At 40.2% G+C, this 13920-nt stretch overlaps 1 protein-coding gene across 5 annotated transcripts in view; it reads left to right on the forward strand.

Moving 5' to 3' along the window:
- MYO16 (myosin XVI) overlaps window positions 1-13920 on the forward strand; it is a 406659-nt gene that overhangs the window by 128929 nt on the left and 263810 nt on the right. For all 5 annotated transcript variants that reach the window (XM_063337500.1, XM_063337484.1, XM_063337493.1 and 2 more), the window contains exon 4: window positions 3217-3360. In XM_063337500.1, coding sequence (XP_063193570.1) covers window positions 3217-3360 — 144 coding nt within the window. The remainder of the gene's footprint in view (window positions 1-3216; window positions 3361-13920) is intronic.

Raw genomic sequence — 13920 nt, forward strand, 5'->3', positions numbered from 1 at the left:
GTTGCATAATCTTGCTAAAATAAAAGTGACTTCACAAATACATGGGCATAACATCTAGTGAAAAAATCTACTGGAAGAGTATTTCATTTTAGAACAGTTGGATTAAGGTTCTCATAGAATATACACAAAATAGAGCAATTTCTTGACAAAAAGAAAAGAATCCTGTAATATTATTGGACGCCAGCACACTTGCAACCATGCTCTTGCGAGATGTAGTGTTTCCCTTGTGTAATTAATCTGTGTTTTGCATCTTCCATGGCCATACTACTTACCAAGGACTTTGGGAAATAGAGGCCTAGGTAAGGGGAGGGTGCAGGAATGAGTTGAAAAAGAGAAAGTTTAAGTTCTCTTTCCTCTCCTCCAACTATTTGCCTGCTGCAAAGTTGCTCAATCACTCTTTAAAAATGCAGCCCATATGAGATGTTATCTTTGGGATTCCCAAAACTGAGGCATCTGAAATCTTATCCTGTGCTGAAAGCCCTAGCAAACAATCAGTGTGGCTGATGTGACATCTGTCTCACTGGCATTTTAAAATAGGAAAAAGATAGATCCATCTTTAGGGATTTTAGGTTGCTTTGTCTGGTTTAGCTGATGCACTTTTTAACTGCGGATAAAATCTGCAGTTGAACTCTGTCCTTTTACATTTCTTGATCTTCTGCATTTTGGCCCAATTCATGGTCACGTTCAGTATCTCCACTGGTGCCTCCTGCTTCACAGGCACACATGTGCTTCAAAAGCAGGGAAAGCTTCCTGCAGTAGGACATTTGCAATAGGGTAACCTGCTGCCTCAGTTTGGTCAGAGTTACTTGTAAGTAACTCTTAAGTAAGTTCATAATTCATCTACAGGAAAATGCCAGTCCTATTGGAGATAGGGGCAAACCTGATTTCAATGAAACTTGGATTTGACCCTGATTTGGGAGCAGTACAGAGAGGAGAGTCATGATACAGGAAAACAGATAAGTTTATTTTCCTGCAACAGCTCAAGTAGTAAGTTAGCATACATCTTTTTTATATTTTTAAAGACCACTCAGATCCATTCTGACTACTAGTTTTACCACTATAATTCTATGTAAGCTGCTTCCTCCAAAGGGGAGCCTGATCAGTGTTTATTCTTTCCAGTTGTAGGGTAAATGTTTTTATTCCAGAATGAATGGAAAGTGTATTTATCTTCACATTTTACTTAAAGTCTTATTCATTATATAATTCCTTTTTCTTTTTACATTTCTGTTAACTTCCAAAATGTGATATATTTCTAAAAAAAAAATAACTCAAATGTGACACTTCATAAAGATTCTGTTGTTATCTCTGTAGACAGTATCCCAATATGGTTGAATCTCAGGGAAGCCGTGGGAGCTCATTAGACGGTCATTAGATTACACTAGAGAAGTACCAAAAAAGAGAGTACTTGCCTGAGTTGCCCATTCAGGGCACATAGTGTCATATCAATTCATGCAGACAGTCCCCCAGCCTGTCCTAGTAAGGAAGTATATGAGTGCCAATTTTCTCCTGGAACTTTGACTGAGATTGCTGAATTGCTTCACAAAACCATTAAACAAGAATCAAGGAGCAGCAGCAATTAAATCACTGCTACAAATCTAGGCTGTTTTCAAAATGGTAACAAATCACAAAAGGCTCTGTATCTATTATTAAATACACAAAATGATTCAGTGACATCTGTCATTTGTTTTGTATGGAAGCTTTCTAGAAATTTTTTTGCTTAACAATGCCTTGAAAATCTGATTGGTATGAGATTATGTTGATCTGTATTATAAAATGTCTTATCTCTGATTCGTTACAATTTGAAGATTGAACAGCTCAATGTAAGGTGTACTACTGATGCAATGAATTATACTGATGCAGCAAAACAAAACTGTGTTTCTAGAGCTGTCAGATAAGTTACAAGTTAAAGGAAATACATCAGAACTTAATTTCTCTTCTATAATTTAATGGTCAGTATGTTTGGAAATCATTTAAAGAAGGACTGCTTTTTAACCTTATAGAGTTTAATTTTCATTTTCTGAGTTATCTATATTTATGATTGCACTAGTACATGCAGCTGCTACATTCGCTTGGATCTCTCAGCTATGTCTTGACTTCACAGTGGAATCCAGTTAAGCACTTTTCCTTCTTCCTCTTTTCCTCTAGTGTCCTGGCTTCCATAGCAAATTAATACAGCAAACTGGATGCCATGGTGTGGTTTCATGTGGGATACAGACAAAACAACATAATTATTTAACTCATTCACCAATTATCTGCAGATTTGACTGTATTTGTACTCTTAGTGTGTATGTGTGCTTTTTGGGACAGGGAAATCTTCCACAGCTTTAAATATTGTAAGAGGCATAGATATTAAGGATTATATTCAAAGCATCTAAGTATCTAATACAGAAAATTAGTCTCCCTTTAGCCTGTGTCCAGTGGGGAAAGAGAGAGAAACCTTCTCTAGAGAGTTACTGAGATTGTGTGTTAGGCCACAGCTAGAATTGTAACGTAGATGCTTTGATTGTCTTTTAAAGTATTATATGTAAGCACACCTGTAAAACATCACAGATGTGACAGAGGAGTACGCTCAAAACAATGATTAAGTCAGTTTTTTCTTCTCTGCCAAAATTAGTGACCTCTATCATCAAAACAAAACAAAGTATATAAACACACACATGTGCAAACTATCCCCCTCCCTGCCCCCAACACACCCTTAGTGTGCAGAGTATTTATCTGTCAGAGAGGCTTGAATAGGAGTCGGTATAGTTAGTGGATTGGAAATTGGAGCGCTTATGGAGAGGTGTGTATTATTGCTATGAAATGCATAAAAGGCAGAAGTCCACATACGTGTGGACGTATGTACATGTGGGTGTACGTATACTTAGATGCCACTACTCGTGATGTGATCATCATGCACTGATGCTTGTACACTGATTCAGAGTGACAATATTGAACAGAAAGAAAGCCCCATCTTTACTGTAGATTTCAGCAGATTTTATATAGTGTTTTTTTCACAGGGAATAGTGGGTTCTGTGAACCATGCACATGGAACTTGTAATATCCACAAAACTATTTCTATAGATTCGTCAGCTGTTGTCCCCTACAAACACAGCAGTTTGACTACAGTGCATCATCTGCTCAATTTAAATGTTAAATGGAGCAAAAATTGTCTGTGATAAATTCAATTGTGCACTGAGTAAAACACCACCCCTAATATGCTTTTCTTTCTTCTAGTGTGCCCGCTACGATAATGCATTTGCTGCAGAAATTCTAATTGACAGAGGAGTAAATGTAAATCATCAAGATGAGGATTTTTGGACATCAATGCATGTAGCCTGTGCCTGTGATAATCCTGATATTGTCCTGCTACTGCTGCTAGTAAGTAAAGCAATTTAATACATTGTGTGCTTGAAAAGGAAACAGAATGTAACACCACAAGGTCTGAAACTGCTATATGAATGCAATATATTGCTACTAATTATTTCGGTGAAAGCATATATTGTGTGTGGTTTTTTCTTGATGTTGTTTTGGTGCTCAAGATTTTTAGAAGGCATAGAGTGAAGCATTTTTAGGCCTTCAGTGAGAATTCAGTATAAACATCAATGTCAAGTCTCTCCTATCTCTTCCCTGTGGTCAGGAGCTAATATCTCCGATAAGCACTCAGTCCCAAATGGGATATTCGGATAATTTATTTTCTCTTCTCCTTGTCACTTTCTGTTAAGGGTTGAGTTCGCAGACAATCTTATAAAAAACTCCTTCTTAAAAGCAGGTATTCGCTCAATTGCACCGAGTATTCATAAAGAAGTGTTTGTGGACATGGTCAAAATGAGGCCCATTTAATATTTATCTAAAAAACTTTGTCATTTAAAGCAGAGTTTACCCAATATAGTAATAGATATGGTATTCAGACTTTGTAGAGAGCAGCTTTGTTCATTCCATTCCTAGGATCACAGCCTCTGGTTTTACTCCAGGATATTAATGCAGCTCTTTCTCCCAGTTCATTTTAGATTGTTCTTAAAAACAGTAGTGCAGAGGCAGTTCACAGTCTAACTTATGATTTACTAATCTATTTGTATAATTTAAAAATATATATGTTTTTAATAGGTTGTTGCAAGTAGATCAGCATTTCTTAGCATACTTATAATGGTATTTCAATGTTACTGGTAAAATGAAGGGAGAAATATTTTTAAAGGTTGTATACTTGATAATAGGTTTCATGAAATCACTTTGGGAGATTGTCTAGTCCAATTCCCCTGCTCAGAGCAGAGCCAGCTACAGCAGCTTGCCTAAGACCATATCTCCAAGGATGGAAAGTCTACAAAGTCGCTGGTCAACCTGCACGGAAAAAAAAGAGGTTTTTATTAGGTTTAATCAGAATTTTCTATATTTCAGTTTGTGCCTGTTGCCTTTTGCCCTTTCACTGAGCGCCACTGAGAAGAGTCTGTCTCCATCTTCTTTACTCGCCCCGTTTACACATATTGCCAATACCCGCCTGAGCCTTCTCCAGGCTGAGGAGGCCCAGGTCCCTCAACCTCTCCTTGTATGACAGATGCTCCAGTCCTTTTGTTGTCTTTGTAGCTCCTTTACAGGACTCACTCTGGTACATCCATGTCTTTCTTTTACTGGGGAGCCTACAACTGGTACCTCACCAGGGGTGGACTCCCACCAGTGCCTAAGTCTGCTGGCAATGAAGTCCAAGAAATCTGTGGCCTGCAATCTTGTTGGCTCATGCTCAACTTGTCATCATCCATGTCTAGTCCCAGAAGTGTTTTGTGTGGGAAGCTGTCTAGCTAGACAGTAGGAAAAAATAAAGAAAAGAGTATAGCCTATATTTTATCCCTCAAAATAGTCATCCTGTAGGGAAATATCTGTCTCTGCTTGAAGATAGTAGCTGGGAACTGTTCTGGATCCCTACACTAGATCCGTGGTGGGAATGGGGGCTTTTAGCCGGTATGATACTCGTTATAGCTCCCTTGGACTTTTAAGGACTTGAGTCCAAATGTCTCGTCTTCTAGAGAAAAGTCAGATCAATGTCTGTCTTCTCCCAGAATAGTATTTCACTAGATATCCTATATTAAATTACAAAATAAATGAAAAATAAAATCTTTTATTCAGTTCAGGATCAGTGATACCTTCCTTCGCTTCATCTCAGTTCTGAATTCCTAAGTTTCAACCTTTGTTTGGAATCAGAACAGGTAACTCTTGAAAGTTTTTGTGTATAGACTTTAGTTCTGTCACACCAAATTGGAAAGAATTTCTGAATGGAGAGATTCTTCCCCCCAAATACTGTGCCCTTTATAAACATGTATTGTGCTTTTGAATTGCTATGACAACTTTAATGAAACAAAGGGTTTTTTTGATTATTGTTTTGTGTTTTTATAATAACCTAAGACTCATTGTGTTTGACTCATAAGTCAAAGCCATCACTTTGAGTTACACTTTGTGGAATATATGAGTCTGCTGTATTCAATTAGAGTGGCACCACAAGCAAATAGTCTTCAGCAGTCTTCAGTAATAAAGGGGATTATCTTCTGATTTTCTTCAGCATAGTGAGTTATAGTAGTATGATTTTGAGTCAATGGCTATGCAAACTATCATGTAATGCTATGTATCTGAAAGAAGTACTGTGGCTGCTATCTGACCTGTAAATGGCATCGGCTTCCACAAAACCTTTGTTTTGAACCTGGAATTACTTTTATTCTATTTTATTCTATTCTGTCATGTGATAGCGTTTTCCACTCTGTAACTTTGGTTTTAACATTGATCTGTACCAGATATTCTTTGGTAATCTCTTAGGATTCTGATGGCCTTTGAGGCTACACCTGCTCTAGAAAACCAGAAAGTAGTATCCAGGAGTCTTCCCGGGTGTTGGACCACAATCATCTGTACTAGCAAACTGTTAGAATGTCTCTGGCATGACTTTGGCAAGTGCCATCTAGATTCCTTCCAGACAATTCCTCATCGTGGTTTTGAAGCTGGAAAGCCTCAGGGACCAGTTCATATCCAGCTGTCACATTGTAGAGGCTAAGAGACTTTACTGGACTAAACAAGGTCTCTTCTATGCTAGCTGGCTTCAAGGCCTAGTTTTCCCAGGTCCATTTGATTTAATGCAGAGATACAGCCCCTTGTAATGCTTGGAATGTTGTTTTCCCAGCTTTTCTATTAAAACTATAATTAGGTCATAGAATCATAGAGTCATAGAATCATAGAATCATAGAATCGCTGAGGTTTGAAGGGACCTTTAAGATCATCAAGTCCAACCTTTAACCTACCCTGACAAAAGCCACTTCTAAACCATGTCCCTAAGTGCCCCATCTACCCTTTTTTTAAACACCCCCAGGGATGGTGAATCCACCACCTCCTTGGGCAGCCTATTCCAATGTTTAATAACCCTTTCAGTGAAAAAAGTTTCCTAATATCCAATCTAAACCTCCCCTGATGTAACTTGAACCCGTTCCCTCTTGTCCTGTCACTTGTCACCAGGGAGAAGAGGTCAGCCCCCGTCTCTCTACAACCTCCTTTCAGGTAGTTGTAGAGGGTGATAAGGTCTCCCCTCAGCCTCCTCTTCTCCAGGCTAAACAACCCCAGCTCCCTCAGTCGTTCTTCATAAGGTTTGTCCTCCAGACCCCTCACCAGCTTTGTAGCCCTTCTCTGGACACGCTCCAACACCTCAATGTCCCTCTTGTACAGAGGGGCCCAAAACTGAACGCAGTACTCGAGGTGGGGCTTCAGCAGTGCCGAGTACAGGGGGATGATCACTTCCCTAGTCCGGCTCACCACACTATTCCTGATACAGGCTAGGATGCTGTTGGCCTTCTTGGCCACCTGGGCACACTGCTGGCTCATATTCAGCCGGCTGTCAACCAACACCCCCAGGTCCTTTTCTGCCGGGCTGCTTTCGAGCCACTCTGCCCCAATCCTGTAGCGCTGCATGGGGTTGTTGTGACCCAAGTGCAGGACCCGGCACTTGGCCTTGTTGAACATCATACCATTGGTCTCAGCCCATCGGTCCAGCCTGTCCAGATCCCTCTGCAGAGCCAACCTACCCTCAAGCAGATCAACACGCCCGCCCAGCTTAGTGTCATCTGCGAACTTACTGAGGGTGCATTCGATCCCTTCATCCAGATCATTGATAAAGATATTAAAGAGAACCGTCCCCAGCACCGAGCCCTGGGGGACACCACTTGTGACCGGACACCAACTGGATTTACCTCCATTTACCACCACTCTCTGGGCACTGCCGTCCAGCCAGTTTTTTACCCAGCGAAGAGTACACCTGTCCAGGCCATGAGCAGCCAGTTTCTCCAGGAGAATGCTGTGGGAAACAGTGTCAAAAGCTTTGCAAAAATCCAAGAAGATAACATCCACAGCTTTTCCCTCGTCCACTAAGTGGGTCACCTTATCATAGAAGGATATTAGGTTTGATAGGCATGACCTGCCCTTCACGAACCCATGCTGATACTGAGGTCCAGTAAATGTACAATGCAATATGTATAAATTCGATTTTCTGTTCTTAGTGCCTAAGATAGCATTGTTTACCTAACCACAGTCATCAGACATGTTTAGTAAGAGTATCCCATTCTAAACATTATCACTACTTGTGGCAAATAAAGGATAAAATTTTCAGAAGGTGATATTTTATCTCTTCTATTACCTTGATCTGTTCAATGTATATACTTTTGAAGCTTGTGTATCCTTTGGATTGTGTGCGTACTCCTAAACTGATAAACAGTTAGAACAGAGAAGCTCATCTATAAAAATTTGTTTTGTGGGAAATTCTTGTAATGTGGGGAATTTTCAGAAATATGGAATGCTGTGCTGCTGTTGACATTAATAAGAACAGCTGGGGTTATACAGGGCATTTCTAACATTTTCCCTGCCTGTTTTTGCAAGAAGTCTAATGTAAGAAAAACTCATTAAGTATTTCTACCCAGGGTTATATCCAAACTTATTTTTAATCCCCCATCATTTGAATGTTGTTTGATTTAGCCCCTGTATATTACAAGCTGTCTTCTTCTGAAGGTTCTAAGTATCTTCTGATAACTTGGGATAAATAGGTCATCTGATATATTAGTTTCAGTAAGCAGGGGTACATCTATGTGGATTTTTGCAGGTAGTGTTTGAATTGTCTATATTATTTGCAATAACTTCTGATAAATTTGCCCACGTTCTAGGTGGTCAGCACTTTTTAAGGCAGAATTTCCTTGACTACATAATTAATAACTTTATGCTCTCCCTTCTGGAGTGGGTATAATAAATATTGTGTCAGGGAAAGGGAAATATTCATAGGTAAGCAATAGTTTTTGAACCATGACATTAACGCTATCTTTATTAACATTTGACAAAGTCATGATGGAAATTGAGGTTGAAGGGAAGTATTTTTCACAACCCTGAACTGTCTTTGTGTGAGCATTTGATATTAGGAATTACTTTGCCTTGAGGTTAGAGTGTTTCATGGGCCATGTCTAATGTGTAGCATGAGCCTGGATCATGCTAATATGAGCTATAGGCAGCTTCTATTATGCCACAATTTTTAGTTGGAAGAGAAAATAACACTTCCTGTACTCTCATGAATTACTTCTAGATAAATATTTCTTCTGGCTTGACTTTACAATGTAGGCAATGCCATATTATCTGTTTTAAAGATGTGAGCTAAAATGTAACAGCATCGTCCTTTAATTGAGATCTATGCAAATTCTGATTCCTGGAAAACTGTCAAAGAGGCCACTGGAGATTTCCTTAGTGAGGGCTTCAAAATGCTTCCTGAAGGGAAAATAGGGAAAAAAGGGATACAGGGTATATGTAGATCCTAGAAGGCTATTAATGAAGACTAAATTAAGCATGCCCAGTTTCTGATTTTATCCCACTTTTGGTGGTCATGTTTCTCTGGCTCAGACAAGATAGTGACTTGTCATTCATCAGCTTTGCTGTCGTAACCATTTCTGTCCTCTGGTAGATAGCAAAGACAAAAGTAAAGCTTGTTAGCTGAAATGCCTTTTGCTGGGAGCTGGGAGGGGCTGTTTGTAATGCGATAATCTGCTATCCTGTCCTGTTGGAATTCTAGTGGAATTGTAGGCACTGTTTTTCGAATAAATGCAGAATGAAATGCTTGAAGCTATTTCTTTCCATTCCAACATTTTACCCAAGGTGGTATAGTTTTCCAGGGAATATTTTTATGTCTCCTTCATTTTGTAGCTGTCAGCAAAGGGGAGGGCATTGGACAGTACAGCCAGGAAATATAGCCCATGTCTGCTAAATAGTCAACCAATGAAGAACTTGCCCCCAAGGCAGCTGTTAGCACACGAGGAAAGGTAGAGATCAAAGGTAATCCGCAGAGGTCTGGTTGCCATACATGCAAATGAGGTGGTTAAGGTCAGATTCATCAATCGTTGCCTGACCGCATCAGTGTTGGGTGTTTTCCCCTTGGGACTGAGGACTGTTCCTGTGGATGTGGTATGAAGGCGGCTCCTGTAGCAGGTTGAGGAGAATGCTGAAGTGCCTTTTATTTAAGAACAAAGATGCATAGGCTTGTATACATTTGTGCCCACATGAAATCTCCAAGAGAGTATGCAAAGCAGCCAGATTTATTAGAAGTGTTTGCTCTGCCTTGCCTCGCTGCCTTTTGAAGGCTCAGGCTTGGATGTGCTGACAGCAGTTCTGTCCGTTTGGGATGTATTCCTTTTCCATCATCTCTGGACACTTTGCAACATTGTATTTTGCCTTAATTTCTTGTATTTGTTTTCATATGGAATTGAACCACTGGCTAAGATTTGTAACTTAATATCCAAAGCACTGTACTTGGATAGTGCTCATGCTTTGTTAGCTGAAGGAAAGTGTTTAGTCCACTCTGTATCACTTTAAATGCCTGTAGCTTTAAACTGGTACCCATCACTTGCACTCTAATTGTTCATCCACAATATGCACTTTCTAGTTTCAAATATTTCTAATCAATACTTAAGAGTGGGTAACCTTCACTTTACCTGTGTACTATTCAAACTACCATCTGGTACAGTAACATTAATACCATTGCAGTTCAGTAAATTTACCTTAGATACTTAGGCAGTAGGGTATATAGATAAAAAAATATCACTTTGTAGAACCTTGGTTTTTCTTTTAATCTTCGTTTTTTTTTCAGTTTGACAGTATTATTTGTTATCATGAATTCTCTGCTCTAAGAATCAGCACTGGATCACTAAAAAGGCAAAGGAGGTCAAGCTGTTCAGCTGTCCCACCTCCTCCCCTCTGTTCTACCACCCCAAAGCATTTGAAAATTAAATGGAAAAAAATATAACTGGTCAAATTCTGATTGATGTCTCTGCAATTACACGATATGTTTAGTTTTATCCTGACCCGCTGTTTTCTCTTCATTTTTGGAACATGGTGTTTAGGTACTTATTAAAAGGTTCACAATCATATTGAGCTCCTATGTTTAGTTCCTTTTCTCAAGATAACTATGATTGTGATATGAACTACAGGTTTCTTTATGACTTGCTGTTTCACTTTAGTTACAGAGCATGTCACAGGTGATTCATCATTGAACTGTACTGTTGGGCTCACACATAATAAGTTGATAACATAATAAGTTGATAACCTCAGCTGACTGGAGGTTAGCAAATGTGACACCCATCCACAAGAAGGGCCGGAAGGAGGATCCGGGGAACTACAGGCCAGTCAGTCTGACCTCGGTGCCTGGGAAGGTCATGGAACAGATCCTCCTCAGTACCGTTACACGGCACATGCAGGAGAACAGGGTGATCAGGCCCAGTCAGCATGGGTTTGTGAAGGGCAGGTCATGCCTATCAAACCTAATATCCTTCTATGATAAGGTGACCCACTTAGTGGATGAGGGAAAAGCTGTGGATGTTATCTACTTGGATTTTTGCAAAGCTTTTGACACTGTTTCCCACGGCATTCTCCTGGAGAAACTGGCTGCTCATGGCCTGGACAGGTGTACTCTTCGCTGGGTAAAAAACTGGCTGGATGGCCGTGCCCAGAGAGTGGTGGTAAATGGAGGTAAATCCAGTTGGTGTCCAGTCACAAGTGGTGTCCCCCAGGGTTCGGTGCTGGGGCCGGTTCTCTTTAATATCTTTATCAATGATCTGGATGAAGGGATCGAATGCACCCTCAGTAAGTTTGCAGATGACACTAAGCTGGGCGGGCGTGTTGATCTGCTTGAGGGTAGGTTGGCTCTGCAGAGGGATCTGGACAGGCTGGACCGATGGGCTGGGACCAATGGTATGAGGTTCAACAAGGCCAAATGCCGGGTCCTGCACTTGGGACACAACAACCCCATGCAGCGCTACAGGATTGGGGCAGAGTGGCTTGAAAGCAGCTCGACAGAAAAGGACTTGGGAGTGTTGGTTGACTGCCGGCTGAATATGAGCCAGCAGTGTGCCCAGGTGGCCAAGAAGGCCAACAGCATCCTAGCCTGTATCAGGAATAGTGTGGTGAGCCGGACTAGGGAAGTGATCATCCCCCTGTACTCGGCACTGGTGAGGCCCCACCTCGAGTACTGCGTTCAGTTTTGGGCCCCTCTGTACAAGAGGGACATTGAGGTGTTGGAGCGTGTCCAGAGAAGGGCTACAAAGCTGGTGAGGGGTCTGGAGGACAAACCTTATGAAGAACGACTGAGGGAGCTGGGGTTGTTTAGCCTGGAGAAGAGGAGGCTGAGGGGAGACCTTATCACCCTCTACAACTACCTGAAAGGAGGTTGTAGAGAGACGGGGGCTGACCTCTTCTCCCTGGTGACAAGTGATAGGACAAGGGGAAACGGGTTCAAGTTACGTCAGGGGAGGTTTAGATTAGATATTAGGAGACATTTTTTCACTGAAAGGGTTATTAAACATTGGAATAGGCTGCCCAAGGAGGTGGTGGATTCACCATCCCTGGGGGTGTTTAAAAAAAGGGTAGATGGGGCACTTAGGGACATGGTTTAGAAGTGGCTCTTGTCAGGGTAGGCTAAAGGTTGGACTCGATGATCTTAAAGGTCCCTTCAAACCTCAGTGATTCTATGATTCTATGATTCTATGATTCTATGATAGTTACGAGTTTTCTTTTTTAATGTATCTTTGCTTTTGGCTTTGGGGGTGGTTCTTTGCCTTCTTTTCCACTACCAAATAGTCATGGAATGTTTTGATGTTGGCTGACCTAAGGTTGAGTACATCAGATAAAAAGAAAGCAGGTGGGAAAACATTTTTATAGTGTAATTCACTTTATTTTACCATCATCAGGAGACACCTTTTAGTGGGCAGCATGAATGTAATGTTTTCGCCATCTGTAGTGTCAAATGAAACTAGGAGGGTGGAGACAGTGTTCTAGTGTTTGTACAGCATTTTGCACAGTGGAGATTTATTCTTTCATAGACCTGAAGACGTTGTTGTAATAAACATAAGAGTTAATTAATTAAAAAGGCAGAGAGTAGTACTACATTCTCAGGAATTTTTACATGTAGATAAAGGAAAGTTGGGAGTAGAAAGACATTCTTAATATATTCTTTTTACTGACCTACTAAGAAAAGCAAACGTAACTACTGTCTGTCAACCAATTAAATGTTTCCTCGCGTACTTTTTGGAACCTAGAATTGAAGCACAAAATGCAATTCTTGCATAGAAGGCTAGAAGTACAATTGTTAAAAAAAATAATAAGTGAGGCTGAATATTCTTTTTTCTCTCTCCTCTTTTTAAAAACTTAGGAAAGTCTGTGCTTAGCAGTGTGCAAAATGAAGTTATGCTTGAATCATTCGTTAGTTTTACAGTCACCAGCAGCAGATGAGCAGTGTTAGTTAGGCAGAGGTTTTGAACAGTATAACGCTATCCACTGTATATGTAATCTAAATTTGCTGCTCCAACTCTGCAAAATTCTTTGTGCCATGAGAATAAACCATACGACATGACACTAATGGAACATTAAACATCAAAAAGCCGGAATGTAGAGAATACCAGATACTTTCAATAAGACTGAAATATGATTTGTCCTTCGAAGAGATGACCTTAGTATATTATTACTTAAAATTTCCTCAATTCAGGGGATAATTTTGACAGAAATTGTGGTGTCACAGTATAGACCTCTCACTATTTCATATAGAGAGATTTGAAAAGGAAGTTCAGTGTAGGATTTGGCTTTGCATAACATTAAAAGGCCATCTCTAAATGTTTCTGTGATTTTGGAGTTAGTTTTAGTAGTGTTGGACCCAATTAATTCATTTGAGTTCCTGACTCTCAACTTTGTTGGACTGATTAAAAACAATATTTCAGTCATGTTGTATTTTTTAGCTGGGTTGACTGGATGTAATTTTAGACCCTATCAAGTAACTTCAGGGCCAACTTCTCACTGAGAACTAGACTACACTTAAAATAATTTTTGGTAGAAGACAGTGAAAAAGTATCAAGAAATACTGCATAAACATTTTAGTTCATGCTGGCAAAATATGAAAAGTGTAATCAAGCCCTGTGCTGGGGTTCCAGCTTGGGACTTGAATTTTTATTTTTTTCTTTCTTTTTTTTTTTATAAGCCACATAACTTTCTCTTATATTTATCAACTGTATCTGCTCCTGCTCTGTCTTTTTGTAGCCTGGCCTGTTGCTCAAAGTGTAGGTCTGTGACATACTCTTTCAAGTCCTTGTGATTGTTAGGATGTTTGAGTTATCTAGAAACTCCTGTCTTCCTTTGTCCTCATTTTCTTGGGCTCTCAATTTGTTGCCAGAGATATTGAGAAGGGTTTTGGTGCAAAGATTGTGTTCCCAGGAGGTGCTGGGTTTTCTAGGCCACCACAACAAAAACAAATAACAGAGTATGTGGAATGTGGAGCTTACTAGGTAAGAGGTGGGATGAAAGATGGATTTCACATTCTCTGTCTCATTACAAGGAGTGAAGATACTAGAAAAGCAGGATTTAAGGCCCTGCAAGGGTAGACAGTGGCTTCTGCTGCTTCCTCAGCTT

The sequence above is a fragment of the Chroicocephalus ridibundus genome, chromosome 1 (assembly GCF_963924245.1).
Source record: "Chroicocephalus ridibundus chromosome 1, bChrRid1.1, whole genome shotgun sequence".
NCBI lineage: Eukaryota > Metazoa > Chordata > Aves > Charadriiformes > Laridae > Chroicocephalus > Chroicocephalus ridibundus.